We start from the raw sequence: 17,266 nt of genomic DNA, 5'->3' as shown, positions 1-17,266 counted from the left end.
TCCGCGCGGAATTTAAAAAAAACTAAGTAGCCTATGTGTTCTTACAGACTATGTTCTACATCTATGCCAAATTTCATCAAGATCCGTTGAGCCGTTCTGGAGATACCTTCAAAGAAACATCCATCCATCCATCTAAACGTTCGCATTTTTAATATTAGTATGATAAAACAAAACTAGGCTCCGTCCGCGAGGAATTAAAAAAAAACTATCGGTCGCAGCGTAATGTTATATAGCCTAAAACCTTCCTGTATAAATGGACTATTCAACAAAAACAGAATTTTTCAAATCGAACTAGTAGTTCCTGAGATTAGCGCGTTTAAACAAACTATTCCGCTTTATAATATTAGTATAGATGTGTCACTACTACCATCATGTCACTTTTCTCTAATATGTGTTTAAAGAAATAAAGAGTAGCTGAAATCAGGCCAGAATTGGTATTCTACATGGCGACCTGCTAAATGTCATGATGCAACTCTTGGCAGTAGACTGAAGGTTCTACTGCATTGGTAACCTTTGCGGATGAGAGGTCTTTTAGGTTAACGCTTTTAAATCAGCATTTCAATATTAATTTTAATTTGACATAATGTTGATCTGTGTTCTTGTTATTAAAATTAGCCAGTAATAGTAACTAAGCTGATCACTGTGAGTTTCCGAGATCAAAATCGACGTCTAAAAAATAATATCTCTATAACTTAACTTCAAAAGCAAAAATCAATTTCGTAATAATTTGCTAAACTATTTTTCTATGAAATTTCAAATTTTATGCGTTCTGTTATGCAAACAAATCCAAGGTAATAGACGCAAAATTAGCAAACTACGACTAATTTTAAATTAATTTTATAAAGCGAATAAAATTCATTAGTAATATTTGCAATAATAGAGTCCGGACTATGATTTGTTCTACGCAAATTGTTTTTCAAAGTCACCGCTAAACAAGATATTATGTTTCCGTTTAATTAACTTTAAACGCCTCATATGATTAAGAATGTATTAAATCTCATAGAAACCATTTCAATTCCTTTAATGGAAAACGTAAGTACTTTAATCTTCTAAGCCAGTCTTTCCCAAAGTGAGCGATAACGCCCCCTTGTGGGCGCTGCAGGTTTCAAGTTGTCGGTTATAGTAAAAGTTTCGTTTAGAATTCTCCGTTAATATACATATATAGGTCACAATAATTAATTATTTTAATTTGAAGTTATAGTGGTTTTTAAATATGTGAAAATATGGGGGCGCTAAAAAAATATTTATTCTCAAAATGGGCAGAAGACAAAATAAGTTTGGGAACCACTGTTCTAAGCCATAACATGGGTGCAAACTTATATTCCTAACACATTGTAAGACCTAAAAAGCTTTCAAATAAATTACTCTATACTTTTGAGATCGTAAAATGAAATGTCATTATTTAAAAATGTTTCTTACTTTTTAAAACTTTGTACTAGTCGTCGCCCGCGACTCCGTTTGCATGGCATTAAAAAACTTAATTAGTAGCCTATGTTGTCTTCCATACTATGTTCTACATCAGCAAGATCCAAAAAGCTGTTCTGGAGATCTCGTAACACACATCCATCCAAACATTCGCATTTATAATATTATTATAGTAAAAAGTAAAATAGCAATTTTCCCTGGGGTTATAACGTCTCTTTCAAGAAGATATTATTCTTGGTAGTCGTCAGTGGAAACTAAGAAAATATGCAAATGTTAAACTTTTTTATACTCTGCATACCTCAACCGATGTTGGTCCGACACAAATAAAAACAAGGACCCAATGGGGCGTAAATAGCTCGGCCGCCATAGACGAGTGGCGGTGCAATTTATCAATACGTCCATAGCTATATACCCAGACATAATATATGCCCTAGGCCGACTGGAATGTCATCTGTCTATATTTGGAAAACTTCTGTTATTTTCTGTTCGTTACCTTCCAAGGATAGTATCATCATTATAACAACATATTTAAAGTTCTTTTTTTATCTTTTTAATAAGTCTCTGTTCCTAAATAAAGTAGGCATCACTTTCATTTGTTACTAGCTGTCGCCCGCGACTCCGTCCGCGTGGATATATAAAAAAAATAACATATAGATAAGTTAAATAAGGCGTAAATTCGAAGAAAAAAAGAATAAATGGTATCCTATGTCCGTCTCCTGGCTCTAAGCTACCTCCTCACCAATTTTCAACCATATCGGTAAAGCCGTTCTTGAATTATAAATAGTGTAAATAACACGACTTTCATATATATATATATATATAGATTTAAACGTTGGCTTAAATTTATTGAACAACCTTTTTTATCATAGCCACATTATGATCTTCATAGACGATGTAAGGATTAACTTTTTAAATATTTTAATAAGATTTTTTTTCTCCCAAATATTGATATAGGTAACTCTAAAACCATACATAAAATACCCATTGACTAAGAAATTACTCCTTTAATCTCTTAATGACCATAAACAACTTAGCGTTAAGTTTTAAATAACGTTAAATTTGAAATAACGTTCGAAACTTAAATAACGTGTCTATGGCCGGTCGATGAACTTTTACACAAAAGTTGAAAAAGATAAGATAGACATAAATAAATTTATAAGCATTCCGTTTGTGGTCCACTTATTTTTAGGTAGAGTAATAATAGCAAGTCTAGCCACAAAAATAAATTCATCTTTAATGATATAAAAATAGGAATCTTTTCCAGTTGAAAGAAACTTAAGAATACAGTATAAGGCCTTAATTTTTTTTATGTAAAAATATTTACTAAAATTTTTGAAATATTATTTAAAATTCTATTTCTACACAAATATTTCGTTTCGTCTTGACTAACATTCTTGCAGGTGTGTTATTGCCTAATTTTTATCCCGCCTTTGTAATAACTATTTACGAGCGTTTTTTGTTTAGCAACAAACATAAGCTATTTTCGTCGTCGCACATCATAGTCGCGATGCAATCCAGTTTTTGCATGAACTTGACAGCAAGTAACCTTGACGTTGGCAACCCTGTCGAGTGCCAGAGACAAGAAACAAAACTTTTTTTTTAAATTATAAGATACGAATTATTGAGGATAACGTTAAGTTTAAATTTAAAAAAAATTGTTCTGCTAATACATCTTACTAATATTATAAATGCGAATTTTGGGATCGATCGGCTATCTCGGTATAATTTGACATAGACTCAAAGAACACATCATCATCAGCTCACTATACGTCCCCACCGAGGGGCTCGGAGCCTACCCTAGGTTAAGGGTGATTAGACCATAGTCAACCACGCTGGTCAAGTGCGGGTTGACTTCACACATATCTTTGAATTTCTTCTCAGATATGTGCAGGTTGCATCACGATGTTTTTACATACACACAAGCTACCGATTGTTTTTTTTAATCAACGCGGACAATGCGGCCGATACCTAGTTATAGTAATACTTCTAACATATAAGTAAAATTTCGAATAAAAATTGTAAAATTAACTAAAGTTTACTATTAAATCTATTGTTACTGTTAATTATGATTAGATGTATTTTTTTTACTGGATACAATCCATTGTACTACTTTCTAATTCAAATTAACTCTTCATTGTGCTTTCTTTAAACGAAGATGTACAAGTTTACAGTAATTAACAACGAAACAGCACTTTTTATACCCATTTTCAATACTGGCACAGTATAAAAATTGGTATTCAAAATTGTCTATGGATTTTACCTAACCTAATTTTACCTATAATATAAATAATAAAGCTTAGATGGATGGTTGAACGTATAGATATCTGTTAGACGGTATCTCCAAATCGAATGAACAGATCTAACAAAAATGTGGCATAGTTGTAGAACATAGTCTGGAAGCACACGTTGGGTACCAAATATTATTATTTAATTCTGTCGGACGGATTCGAGGGCGATTGCTAGTAAATCTAGTTATATTTGCCTTTACGGAAACGTATCTCGAGGTAATGAGTCACGGTTCGACCATTCATTGGACCATTGGGCACGGCCGTGGCCTTGAGCGGCGACCGGGACAGTATCCACTGTCCTACACTACCCGTTACGGATATCACACAATGGATATACAATACCAGACATTTGAAACTGTATTTTCGTACTTTACATATGATTGAATAACTAATCCAAGTGCATGTGATTTTTTTTTCGACTAAAAGATGGACACTAAATTGACATGACACATACAGGAATACAGGACAATACAGGACAATATTACAGGAATTCTGATTTAAATCTTTTAAATATACATATAATTCCACACTATTTTTGACTTCATAATTTAATTATTAAGTTTATAAAATCTACATTTTTATAATAATACTAAAGAGTTTGAATGTGCCGAGACAATTTTCGACTCATATTATTCAAATATATTTTCAAAAATAATACTTTTGAATTCTTTTCTTTTTTTATAAGATAAGGGGGCAAACAAGCAGTGGGAACACCAAAGAGTTCATCAAAGCCCATGGACATCTGCAATACCAGAGAAAACTCTAGGTTACTTATCACCACATTAAAAGTCCAAAAATGCAGCAAGAGCATCGGTGGCTTAGGGTTCAAGCCCTTGACTTGAAATCTGCAAGTCCTGGGTTCGAATCCCTCCATGAACCAATGTGTTTTTCGATTTCCGATTTACATATGTACATTTATCCGATGTTCTCATGGTGAAGGAAAACATTATGATGCAACCTGCACATGTCTAAGAAGAAATTCAACTATGTGTGAAGTCAACCAACCCGCACTTGGCCAGCGTGGTTCACTATGGCCTAATCACCCTTAACCCACTTAGCCCCTCGGTGGTGACGTATAATGAGCTGATGATGATGATGCAGTAAGAAGGGCTATTAAACTGCAGATTAAAAATAAATGTATTTGTTATTTGCAATGACTCATGGAATTACATTTCTATTGTCTTTATTTGAATACATAAATAGTTGGCTGAAATCCAATGCAACTGACAGATAATAAACAAAAAAAAACAAAACAATAGCATTCTGAGTTCACTATTGCAGATATTAAAAAAATGTAATCTCTAAGAATTATTTTGCAATTTATAATATCATCAAACAAATATCTACACTATCTTTAAAGAATTTTCCCTTATTATATGAGTTATTTTAGTTTACTGCACTATCATATTGTTTATAGCATTGACTAGCTGTCGCCTGCGACTCCATCACTCGGAATTAAAAAGAAATTAGTAGGCTATGTATACTTTCACATTATATTCTACGTCCATGCCAAATTTCATCAAGATCTGTTGAGTCATTCTGGAGTTAACTTGCAAGAAACATCCATCCATCTAGACATTCACATTTATAATATTACTAAGATTGTCACTTTTTTACTATATGTTTCACTTTGTTTTCAGTATAAATTTCATGCTGTGATTTGATCAAATAACACAACACTGTCTTAAAACACATTGACATCTATATCATTCTCCTTGAAGGAAACAGAGATAAGTATATGTTCTTGTACAAGTGTGTTGGCATTGAAAACTCACCATAAAAACTAAACCAACAATCACAAAATTCTCTTCCATGTCATGGACATATCTTATCTAGATGCAAGATATTGTATTTATCTATCTCTAAAATATAAATGAAATACAAGTTCAAACATATATAAAATTGCTGTCCATGTTTTATACTAAATAAAAATCTACAGTATAATTTTGAGGTAATAATTTTAACACATTAAGCACCACTAACGCTGTAAGCTGCAAGTTCATTTTGCACATATAAAAATGTCGGCATTGAATGTGTTAGAGATAAGATAGTATAAATCTTTACACAAGAAATGTTACAGCACTGAATGAGAATTTAGTGAAGATTCAAGTCATAGTTTATTTGTGATTCTATCAATATGCAAAAGCAAACTGAACTTGAAATAATGCATAATGCCATTTACATTATGCCAATACAGTAAGATAAAAGCGGTGGCCTGGCATGGATTCTTCTGTCTCACTGGTGCCAGTCAGTGTTAATATTATGCCAGTTGTTTGCCAGCGCTAATTTTGAGCACTATTGTCCTATTCAACTAACTTATTATAAACCTAACAAATATTTCAACAATACGAGTATATATATATTTTTTTCGATATTGACATAAAGCTTAAATTTTTTATAGATTCTTTACCGGAAATTCTGTCCAGTTCATTATTCGCTTCTTATATGAAAATATTGATGTTATTACTACCCTAATAGATAATACTAGAAATCAGTATTCTTTAAATAATAAGTTTACAAAATCTTGCATGAAACTTGTTCGGAATATTTGGTTAAAGCAGTGACATTGTTTAAACTGGCCTATACTTAATTACACAATAAATACCATTAGGTCAGTGACTTTATAGTATTCTGTACTGTTCTTACATTTTGTACAAGATTATTAGACCTTGTAAACGCGCAAAGTGCAATACTCAGTTGTTGCCGATTAGTCATCAAATGTCAATCGCCACTTTTGATAATATAACATGCATGTATTACGCTTGTTATATGCAGTCTTAATAACCATGTTAGTAGTGCCACAAATCTTGAATAGTTGGTGCATATAAATGATGAATAATAAAACAAAAAAAATTGTTTCAGATGACTGGCAGATGCGGAAAATGGCGTTACAAATTTAGTTTTTTAAACTCGTATTGCAGCATTATAAACGAGATTTGCAATTACATAAATTTACATATTTATCCTATATATGTACTTGAGTTTATTTTAAATCGTTTGTATTGTAAGGAAATATAAAACTTACCTTTCTAAATAAAAATGACAGGAACACACAGCACTAGAAAAATCACTGTTATATCAATTGTAACAACATAACGACGTCAGCTGAGCACAGATAATAATTTTTTTATTTCCAATGTTGGTTGCCTTGAAAGTCTCTAGATAGAGATAGTTGATAAGCGAATTCAGCTGTAATTTTATTCAAATGGTTAAATATTTAAGACCATCAACACTCTAATAATCAATTTTCTTACAATAAGGAAGATTATTTAACCAATTTAAAAGTTTGTATTGCTAGCCAAACACGATGACAGTAAACGAAAAGTACACAATTGATAATCTAAAGTTTAACAAAGACGTGGCTAATAAAGAATTTTTGTCATTAAAACTATGAATATTAAATCTGATACCGCATATAAATTACCGCTATATATTTCTTTTTCTTACCTATCATAGCAGTAGTAGTCATCACTTTGTCATTTGTGCCACAAATAAATAAAAAATCTATAGTCTGTGGCGATTACGACAAAGTTGAAAATTGAAAAGCTACGGCAACGGAGTAAAATTTTATATGTATTTGAAGTGTCAATGTTTTTCTTTTCGTGTATTTAAATTGTGTAAAACCTTGTAACCACAGTGTACCACAGTTTGAAACCTGTAAAAATATCACTTGTCGAATACCTAGTACGTGAGGTTTCCGCCAAATATGAGATACTAAACTGTGGTGTGATTTGTGATAAAGTAAATAATTTCTTATTGCATGAATGGAATGCCTAACCATTTTTGTTCTTCATTGTAATGTTTATTTAGAGCTTACAATAACTATGCCTCATCATGTCTAACTTCGGTGTTGGGGTATATTTCTTATCAGTGGTTTGGTTCATTACTTTTATGTTATGTTGGATTTCTGTGAAAACTGGTCATTACATAGGCAAGATAGCCGTTACAATTTCGACTATTTTAACAATTGTTTTAGTTTCATTGCCAAAAGGGGATGAGGAGTATACAAGTGCCAATTTTTACGACACTACGTACGTCCCACGATATACGATTTTCGCGTTATTGCTAATTAGTTTTGTTGTTGGAAGCGTATTTTCCTTTATCTACGTGTGTTTAGCCCCAGTGGAAACTCGTAAAGTCAAAAGTTTTGGTTCAAACAATTAGATTTTATTGTAGGTGAGTTCATACATGTTTGTGCATTTTTATAAAGATCTTATCTGCTGTCTCATCATATGCATACACCCCGAAGGTCTTGGAGTCTACTCTTAGGGTTAACTTACTCATATAATCATATTAATGTAATATAGATACTATGGTCATATACTGAAATTTTTTATGGGACACATTTTACATATACAAAAAAATTCTTACAATAAATAACTATGCCTGATGTAAATTCATTACAACTACTTCCCTAAGTTATAGTTTAATATTTATTACATCTCTGTTTTTTTTTATTGTGGGGAAAATGCCTTACCATACCTGTACTGTACTGTACGGTGGTTAAGTCGGGCTTGCACTGACTAAAACCCCACGGTGGTGGCCACCGGCGCTAACAAGGGGGGAGGCGGGATCTCCGTACGGAACACAACTGCCACGACAATTTATTACATCAACTGGTATTATTACAAAAAATAAAAAAATAAGAAATTATGTTCGAATCATTGCTTAGTGTACAGTTTTGTCCTATCTTGGTCATGTGATTTATAAATAGCGTTATTATTTTACACAATGATAACAATATGGCTTATTAAACTTGAGCAAAGCATTATATTCTGCATTATCAAGAGCTCAAGAAATTACAGTTATCTTTATGAATGTCACTTCCTGAGTTGAAGTAGTTTATCAGTCCATTGTAAAATGTATCTTATGTGTTATTTTTATATGTAATCATGTTTAAAATAAGCTTTCTATACCTGACTACAAGTGACAAGGAACGGTAATATATATTTTGTGGGATAGATTTTATAATATGCTAGTTTTTAAGTTCTATGGCGTCTGGTGCATGAAAGTGGACTAATTTTAACCTCTGTCTTCCCGCTGCTTGTTTGCCCCCTTCTTATCTTCTTAAAAGAACCTGTGGTATTTGATTTATATTCTTTGAGTGTTTGATAATTAACTTAGGTAAATTTCAAATAGACGAAATTCACTATTTGCTAGTGATGTATATAACTAAACTCTTTACAGATAAAATGAATAATGCTATAAGCAAGGGCTTACGCTCGCCGATGAGGAGTTTGGCAAATTTGAGAAGAGCTAAAGCAATATCAACCTCAATAGTTCACAATGAAACTATATTAGTTAAGAATAACGAAGAATTTGTTAATAAGGTTAGTTTAGATGTAAAAAATAATACAATTTTCATATTTAGTGAAAAAAAATCTAAAAAAAAACATTAAATTATTCAAACTTTCGGGAGACATGAACTGATATAAAAACGGCTAAACACTCATGTATATTCGTCCGGTGGCAGCACAGACTAGCTTCGAGCCCATTGGGGGTCCTTCATCAGGATGAGTGGGACTGGTATTATTTCGCGGATGCGGCCCCTATCTCACTTGCATGCATGTTTTGTACAAGTCTTTTCGTTCAGTATTAAAAGAAAAAGATTTAAATATATCCAAATATCATTAACATACAATGTCATCTTGGCTATGTTTCAAATTATCTTATAAAAGACTAGCGTAAATCTAAACCATTCCCAGATCCCCTTGAACACACACAAAAAATTTCATCAAAATCGGTGCAGTTGTTTGAGAGAAGTTCAGTGACATACACACTCACAGAAGAATTATATATATACTATAGAATATATTAATTGAAACTCTCAGTAATTTAATGATGCTGAAGGAAGGACTCCTTAATGCAGTTTTTATTAGCCCCTGTTTAACCAGCTATCAACATTTTATTTATGTGAACTTATCAAAGTTTGTTGCAATAAAGTTATAAAGTAATCATTAAGGATCTCCGAGTGTAACGGTAGTATATCTTGTGATCTTTTTCAAAGGTAATGAACAATGAGAAGCCGGTAATAGTAAATTTCCATGCGGAATGGTGTGAGCCGTGCAAAATCCTCACACCAAAACTGAAGGAATTGATTGAACCGCTGGATAACTTGGATCTGGCGATTGTTGATGTGGAAGAGAATGCTGATCTAGTGCATACATTTGAGGTATGTTTTTATCTTCCAGTAAGTCAGACTCAAATTTTTTCTCCAGACTGATTTAACAATCCACAACTCAGACACACTTTTCAAGAATATCTTTACCAATATACAGAATTACAGTTGAATCTAGATATTTTTATTGCTTATAGAGGTTTCATAGGTGTGTCAGGACTGCGCCAAATGGAGGTCTATGGTCGCTGTCTACCCCTCTGGGTTTATGTTGTTGTTTCTTGGTTATCAAATTATTCAAACTTTCGTGAGACAATAAACTGATATAAAAACTGCTAAACACTCTCGTATATTTGTCTGGTGGCAGCACTCTTGGGTATTATTAAGTAATTTGATATTGTATTTGATTAAAATGTTACAAGTATGTTTATATATTTTTTTACTCTATATTTTATGCTTAAACTAGCTGTCTCCTGCTAATCCATCAACGAGGAATATAAAAAAAACCATAATAAGTAGCCATGTTTTTCCATACTATGTTCTACATGTGTGCCAAATTTCATTAAAGATTTTAATGAAATTCAGTTCAGCCATTGCGGAGATACCTTCAACCATCCATCCTGTCTGAAGTCTTATTTTACGATTCCAGGTAAAAGCAGTCCCGGCAGTTATAGCTGTAAAGAATGGCTTGATTGTAGATAAATTCATAGGTCTGGTGGATGCAGACATGATTACAAACCTCATAGACAAAATGTCCGGTAAGAAAACTAACTCATAGGCTATGGTTTTTAATTGTAGATATCAGTTTTATTAAACAATGACCAAATATGATTAATAATTTTGGTTATATGTTAATTAGTGAATATAAATAAATGTTGATTATATAAAATATAAAAAATATATATAAAAGTCAAAAAGCAGCTTATGTATGTTACTCTCTAATTTGTTCTTGCCAATTTAGTATGGTAACACTGGTTTGGATTAAAAAAATAAACAAACCAAACAAACATTTTTTTTGTGGTGATACTTCATATTTCAAATTAAACAAACCTTATAAAGTTAAAATAAATTATTTTTATGACATATATGAGGCAAAATAAATATAATCTGTAGGTAAAGTTAAAAAATCCTGAAAATTACACTCTTTTAAACATTACTAATTACAATCCTTTGGCGCGAATGACGTGCTTTCGTTACAAAGTCTAGTGTCAGAATGATTAGTGATGAGACACAAACGTCGACATTTTAGTAATACTAGTGTTGAATCAACACACTGGTTCATTTCCGGACTTTCTTCCTAACTATACAAATCTTAAATTAATACAAAATTATAAGTAAATAAATATTATTTTAGTTGAAAATAAACTATATATTTATTTTTGTTAATATAAGTTTGCTTTGTCTTTTTTTTTTTATGTACAGAATAAATTTTGTAAAGGGGATGTTTTTTTATGCCAATGCCATTTACAAAATAAATATTGATTTTATCTTCAACCATTTAAAATATGGCAGCTTCTTGCCTTTTTTGTTGACAAAATAGTTTGTCTCATGAAAAAAAACGTTGAAAAATAATGCAGATAATTTTTTTAAATATCAATGTTTTAAAAAATATTTTATTTTTAATTGTACAATTACAAAATAGTACATTGCATTTTATTTCTTACTGTATACTCAAATTTATTAATCTCTGCTAATTTGTGTTGACTGAGTAAAATAAGTGTTAAAATCTATAGAATTCAGCCGTTATATTAACATTGACCACTATAAATGGAATGGCTATGAAACGTAGTATTTTGTGCCTATTTGATTACCGACATTTTGGCGCTGATTGTGGCGGTTCATAGCGGTGGTGTAGTTTGGAACTATTGATATAGATAGAATTAACTGTCACGTAACATTGAACAGGCGCGTTTAAATTGGAACAATGTAAAAGATGTAATTTCCAAGCAATCACCTATCCATTTATAGAGATCCGTTTTAATACATATTCTTGTCTCTTTTTGTCATAAAGAATAAAAGAGACGAAAATATGTAATACAAGTGCAGTTGGGTTGTATGGTGAGAAATGTGTTTTTATAAAGTGTAGTATTAATTATTGACAATATAGAATGAATTTTATTGTTATGTAATAAACGTTTTATACAGCTTTATTTGTTTTTTTTTCTTTCTTTTCTTGCCTTTTTTCGTTACGATGTGCTTTTAATATTTTTTTTGTTTTTTTTTAAATGATTTTTTTTTAATTTTACCATTTTTTCTCAGTTTTCTTCTCATCCTAGTTTTTTCAAAGAATAAGTGTGATGTTTTTTTTTTAAATACAACATTAAAATTTTATAACATTTTAAATTTATTAGTACAAAACTTAACAATTGTACCTTTTTTCAGAGGATACTCATAACAAATAAAAAAAATATTTTCAAACAGTAAAACCAGTGGAAAACATGTAAATGAAAAAAATCGTTGCAAAAAAATATTACTTAAGAAATTTTAATTTGCAACATCCTCTACATGTCTAAAGGGTTTTAATATCATAGTATTTATAAGCTTTTTAGGTTTAGATTTAAGACCAATTTGTTAAATCCTGCCAAATAGCAAATATAAAGCTTTTTAGATGCTTGCAACCCCACCAATTTAGTATAGTTTTTTAAATTGTGATAGTCAAATAACAGTATTGATTTTTGTAGTTTTACGCATACAAATGTATATGAACTGAGCTTAAAATTACATTTCATAATATTTACTAGGAGATTATCCATTTTTAGAATGGTTGTAGTTAGAAGGTAAACATAATTATAAAATCAACTTTATTGCTCTGCACTAACGAGCCCTTTTTAATCGTAGTTTTAGGATATTTTTAAAAATATATTTTTTTTTATTTCTGTATATAAACAAGGAATAAAATACAAATTTACAATAAAAGTGTCTATAAACCCATTGCGGGTTTGTCCAGACTCTTTGGTACTACGCTATGAAACGGTAGGTAAGTAACAATTATTTAAATCTTGTTTTTTCTTAATAAGTACATTTTGTGAAAAATAACGACATTTATATTCTTATTTCTTTTTGGTTCAAATCTGGGTTCAGGTTCAGAGCAACAAAGTTGAGAATTTCGTCCTACCCCCAGAGCTTTTGTCCACAATAATAACGAACTTTGTATAACGACGTAGTATAACATTTTTGTTGTAATGTGTGTCCATCCCCAAAGCTTTATTAGTGCGGTCGATATTTTAAAAATATAATTATCAATATATTAGGATCTGAATAAGCGAGAGTACAAGAGACCGCGATATTTTTCTCGTTTATGGAGGTCATCGGTCGCGACAGGACAATGACTCTTGCTTACCGTAGGTTTTTGAGACCAGCATCTCTGTACAAAACATATCGCGATCCCTGTCATTGTCTTTGACATCACTTAGATTTTGGGCTCGGAAACCCACGGTAAATCAGTTTCGAGTGTATTTCTTTATGGATTTATTATTAAATCAATGAATGTGTAGATGAAATTTAATGAAAATAACTATACGTAGTGTATTTAATACTAGAAACTTTAGGACCATTTGTGGGTCCATTTTACTGAATTACATCACTTTATAGGAAATAGTTATAGAAAGTTATAGGTATCATTTTAATTAGAACTTAACCGAACTACAGGATTTGTTTGCACTGACAAAATATTTACCAGAAAAACTTGTGGCTATATATTTTTTTTCAGTGTTACATCAAAACGAATTGAATGTACATAAAGTCATGTTATAGAAAACTTTAAGATCAACAAAACAATAAAGTCGATTTACTCTATGCCACTTTCCAAAGTATTCGCAAGAACTTAATTTCCTAATAGTTTTCCAAAAATACCAGTAATTCGAAACAAAACTACCTCGCTATTTAAATGTTAATCCTTTCGTATATGTATCACGATATTAATATAATATATAATATATTCCTAGTTATTTGATTTCACCAAAATATTAATCACAGATTATCTTTGAACCCTACATAAAGGATGTTAAAACATTCTTTTTATTTTTAGACATTATTAATTACAATCCTTTGGCGTGAATGACGTGCTTTCGTTACAAAGACTAGTGTCAGAATGATTAGTTATGCGACACAAACGTCGACATTTTAGTAAAACTAGTGTTGAGTCAATACACTGACACATTTCCGGTTTTTCTTCGGAGTTGTATATTTTTTATTTTTTTATTAATTCGTCCAAAATAATCTTATTGTAAATGTCCACGTTTAACCTTTTGAATGTTTATATTCGTGATGTCTTACACTGGGTGTTAATAAATATATTTATCATCAATATTGTTTTATTTTATCTCTTGTTTACCGATTTTAAATAAGGAAAAGGTTTTTAATTTGCCCGTATGTTTTTTATAGGAATAAATGCTAAAGATGTCGAATTAATCCACGTGATCAATTCATACCTTTTTTACTTACCTATGTTATTCTGGCTGGTAAATTATTGCAAATGTTGTTTTTAAACCCTGATATGAAAGGTCCAATCAATATTATGTAGTAAAAAAATTAAAATAAAACATTTTAATTTCCAAGTACCATTTTATTTCAGTATAGCTTGATATTCACAAGTAACAGAAATGTGCCGCGAGATGGCGCCAAAAACAAACGTCACGCTCTTACTCAGAAACACCAACATTTTTAACATATCGCTGTTGATTCGAAGAAAATAAACTGGCGAATAATTTTGTGTTTAAACGAGTCGGGCCAGTAGCGGCAGATCGGCGAGACCGGCAGACGGCGGCGAACGCGCGGTGACGTCATCGCGGCGAGACGAAATTGTAATAAATAATTACGGACCGGGTATATCAAAATTCTTTATTTTTTAAGAATATTTGAGTGGTGGATGTATTGATTAATAATTATAACCATATCGGAGCAGGCAAAGTATTGGACAAATTCAGATTCCATGAAAGGTTCAGATGAAGAAGCTTCAAACCCACTAAAGAGATCATTGGGGGTGGATAGAAAGGGAAAACTTCTAGCATTGTAAAACCTAACATGAAGCAAAAGGTATCAAAACCCATCGAAAAGAGGCATCTACATCAATGGTTTACTGATGTTCATTAAAGAGTAAATCTCAGTGAATAGATTTGTTGCATCAGATGGGACACATACTCAACGAATCGTAAGTCAGTAGCGCGGCTTGAAGAAATCTCTTCAACGACAGTTGAACAAGAAACATTTCACGGATTGGCTCTTCGAGTATACATGGGGGAGAAGAATAAACAACTCTCCTGCATTAAAAACACGTAATGTGTTACTTAATAACAATTTAAGACGCGATTCGTTTTTTTTTAAAAAGTTAATAAATCGCCAGTTATTTTACAACGATTGCAACCTTTTTTAATCTATGGAAATGTTTATTAAATATTCGACCATACATTTGATAATCAACTTTATGTCAATAGATTTAGGTTAGAAATTTGCATTTACAAACATTTAATATTCAATCGCAAGCCATACAGAGGCGCGAGAAAACACATTTTGTGGACGGATTGTGCCTTCCTACAAATTTCTACCATATTTAACGTCGATAATGGAAGATTTCTCGACAATATTAACCATTCCGTAAGAATTATGCAAAGTAAACATTCTAATATGATCGTAAACCATAATTAGAACATGTTTTTTTTTTCGAAATTCATAAAGATTTTTTACATTTTTCAAAATTTTTTGAACGAAAAAAAATATATTTTTTTATAATAATAATTTAAGTACAATGCAATTTTCGTAAAGATTGTCTTTAGAATTAACATTTTATCTAAATTTGAAAATTGTATGGTCCTTTAATGCAATTTGACGTCACAATAAGTTAAATCTCAAATTTTCTTATAGCAAACCTTTTGAAATAAGAAATTCTTAGTAAATTATGAAGTTTTATGAATTTATTTGTATTTATTAACAGTTATTATTATTTCAAAGAGTTATTTTGACAATTTTTCAACCAGTGGCTGAATAAAAAAAATATTCCCTCATTAAAAATGGTGACTGAGTATTTAAAAAATCATAAACTTAGGCAGTGGATACTATTTTTTGTGACAAAACTAAAAAAAAAATTACATATTACATGATTTGAATATTTGATTTTGAAAGATAATAAAAAAAACTAAAGTTATAATTATAAAATGAATGAGTTCACTTGATTTATGATTCCGTTCACTCGCGAATGATATACGTATGAATATAGTAAATATTCAAAACTCAACGCATTATCGTACGCGCAAAATAACTTACATATGTTTTTTATACATAAATTATACACCAAACTGATATATAAACACGACTAAACACTCACGTATATACGTCCGGTGGCGGCACCGACTAGTTTCGAGCCCATCGGGCGCGGTGAGCTGAGTGCCGCGTCCGCGAAATAATACCAGTACCACTCACCCTGATGAAGGGCCCCCGATGGGCTCGAAACTAGTCGGTGCCGCCACCGGACGTATATACGTGAGTGTTTAGTCGTGTTTATATATCAGTTTAGTATAATGTCTCACGAAAGTTTGAATAATTTAATTATACACCATTTTGTGTAACAATTAACAATTGCAGTGCACACGATTTAATATAAACAAACAGACGAACATTTATTAATAATTTTAATATATTGTGCTGACCGTTTTTCAACTTAAGCCACAAAACGAAAAAAAAAATTTTTTCATCAGGCGTTTTTTTTTTCATTTTGTGCATTAATTAATTATGTTTTTTATCAAATAAATGGTCAAAGTTAAATCAATTCAAAATTTTCCTAATTATAAGAAGAAAAAAAAAAAGAAATCATATAATAGTTTTTGATTTTATGCAACTGTTTCGTTATTTTGACTTAATTGTGGTAAGAGACAAAATAAGATTATTCACATGATTAAAATTGTCAAGAAAATTCGTTTTAACAAATATTTTTTTAATTTTCGCTTGTGTGCACTCAGCCTTAATCATTTTTAATCTATAATTTCCATAAATAAAAGATACGAGAATTTACAAAACGCGGCATTTTTGGTGTCGGAGGGGGACTAAGTATTTTTGGAGCGATAATTTTACTAAAGAAAAAGTAATAAAAAAAATTTAACAAAAAATAAAAAAAGTATTCTACTTACGCTAGGATTGAAGTGTACACGGTTTTTACATTATATACATTGTTATATACACGACGATGTCTACAACACACAAACAAGCGTATATACATCACGGGACATATATATTGCAAACTAAACATTAAATTTATATAATTAAGATATTTTTTACATATAAATTAGTGCATTTATATTTAAATTTAACTAAACACATTATTATCAGGTTAGTTTATAACAAAGTCAGTGTAAATTTTGTCATAAAAAAAATTGACATAATTTTTTTTTTTTTTTGCACAAAACACTAGATGTAAATCAAATAATACTTTTTAAGAGACAAAATATTT

At 30.9% G+C, this 17,266-nt stretch overlaps 2 protein-coding genes across 5 annotated transcripts in view; one reads left to right on the top strand and one right to left on the bottom strand.

Moving 5' to 3' along the window:
• The window catches only part of Klc (kinesin light chain), a 40,341-nt gene extending 33,518 nt beyond the window's left edge, over positions 1–6,823 (bottom strand). Inside the window, exon 1 of the mRNA XM_013306727.1 lies at positions 6,739–6,823. The gene's annotated coding sequence lies outside the window, so the exon portion shown is untranslated. The remainder of the gene's footprint in view (positions 1–6,738) is intronic.
• A 541-nt stretch (positions 6,824–7,364) lies between these two features.
• Positions 7,365–10,868, top strand: LOC106113653 (thioredoxin, mitochondrial). Of its 4 annotated transcripts, XM_013306499.1 has the most exons (5): positions 7,365–7,454; positions 7,690–7,889; positions 8,901–9,043; positions 9,721–9,885; positions 10,478–10,868. In XM_013306499.1, the coding sequence occupies exons 3-5, from the start codon at positions 8,906–8,908 to the stop codon at positions 10,604–10,606; spliced, it is 432 nt and encodes a 143-aa protein (XP_013161953.1). In that variant the 5' UTR covers positions 7,365–7,454; positions 7,690–7,889; positions 8,901–8,905; the 3' UTR covers positions 10,607–10,868. The 4 variants fall into 4 exon arrangements, with proteins under 4 accessions (XP_013161953.1, XP_013161951.1, XP_013161950.1 ...); XM_013306497.1 differs by lacking the exon at positions 7,690–7,889; XM_013306496.1 differs by lacking the exons at positions 7,365–7,454; positions 7,690–7,889 and adding an exon at positions 7,476–7,649.
• Positions 10,869–17,266: the final 6,398 nt, after the last annotated feature.

This window comes from Papilio xuthus, unplaced genomic scaffold, assembly GCF_000836235.2.
Source record: "Papilio xuthus unplaced genomic scaffold, Pxut_1.1 DF828177.1, whole genome shotgun sequence".
Taxonomy (NCBI): Eukaryota; Metazoa; Arthropoda; class Insecta; order Lepidoptera; family Papilionidae; genus Papilio; species Papilio xuthus.
This window is presented reverse-complemented; position numbering and strand designations above follow the sequence as displayed.

What these genes read in the sequence shown, in the direction of transcription:
- LOC106113653 (XM_013306496.1), top strand. Translation starts at nt 7,610, where the DNA reads ATGTTGGATTTCTGTGAAAACTGGTCATTACATAGGCAAG. An exon ending in ACGAAGAATTTGTTAATAAG is followed by an intron (nt 9,044 to 9,720) that starts GTTAGTTTAGAT and finishes TCTTTTTCAAAG; the next exon opens with GTAATGAACAATGAGAAGCC. An exon ending in ATCTAGTGCATACATTTGAG is followed by an intron (nt 9,886 to 10,477) that starts GTATGTTTTTAT and finishes TTACGATTCCAG; the next exon opens with GTAAAAGCAGTCCCGGCAGT.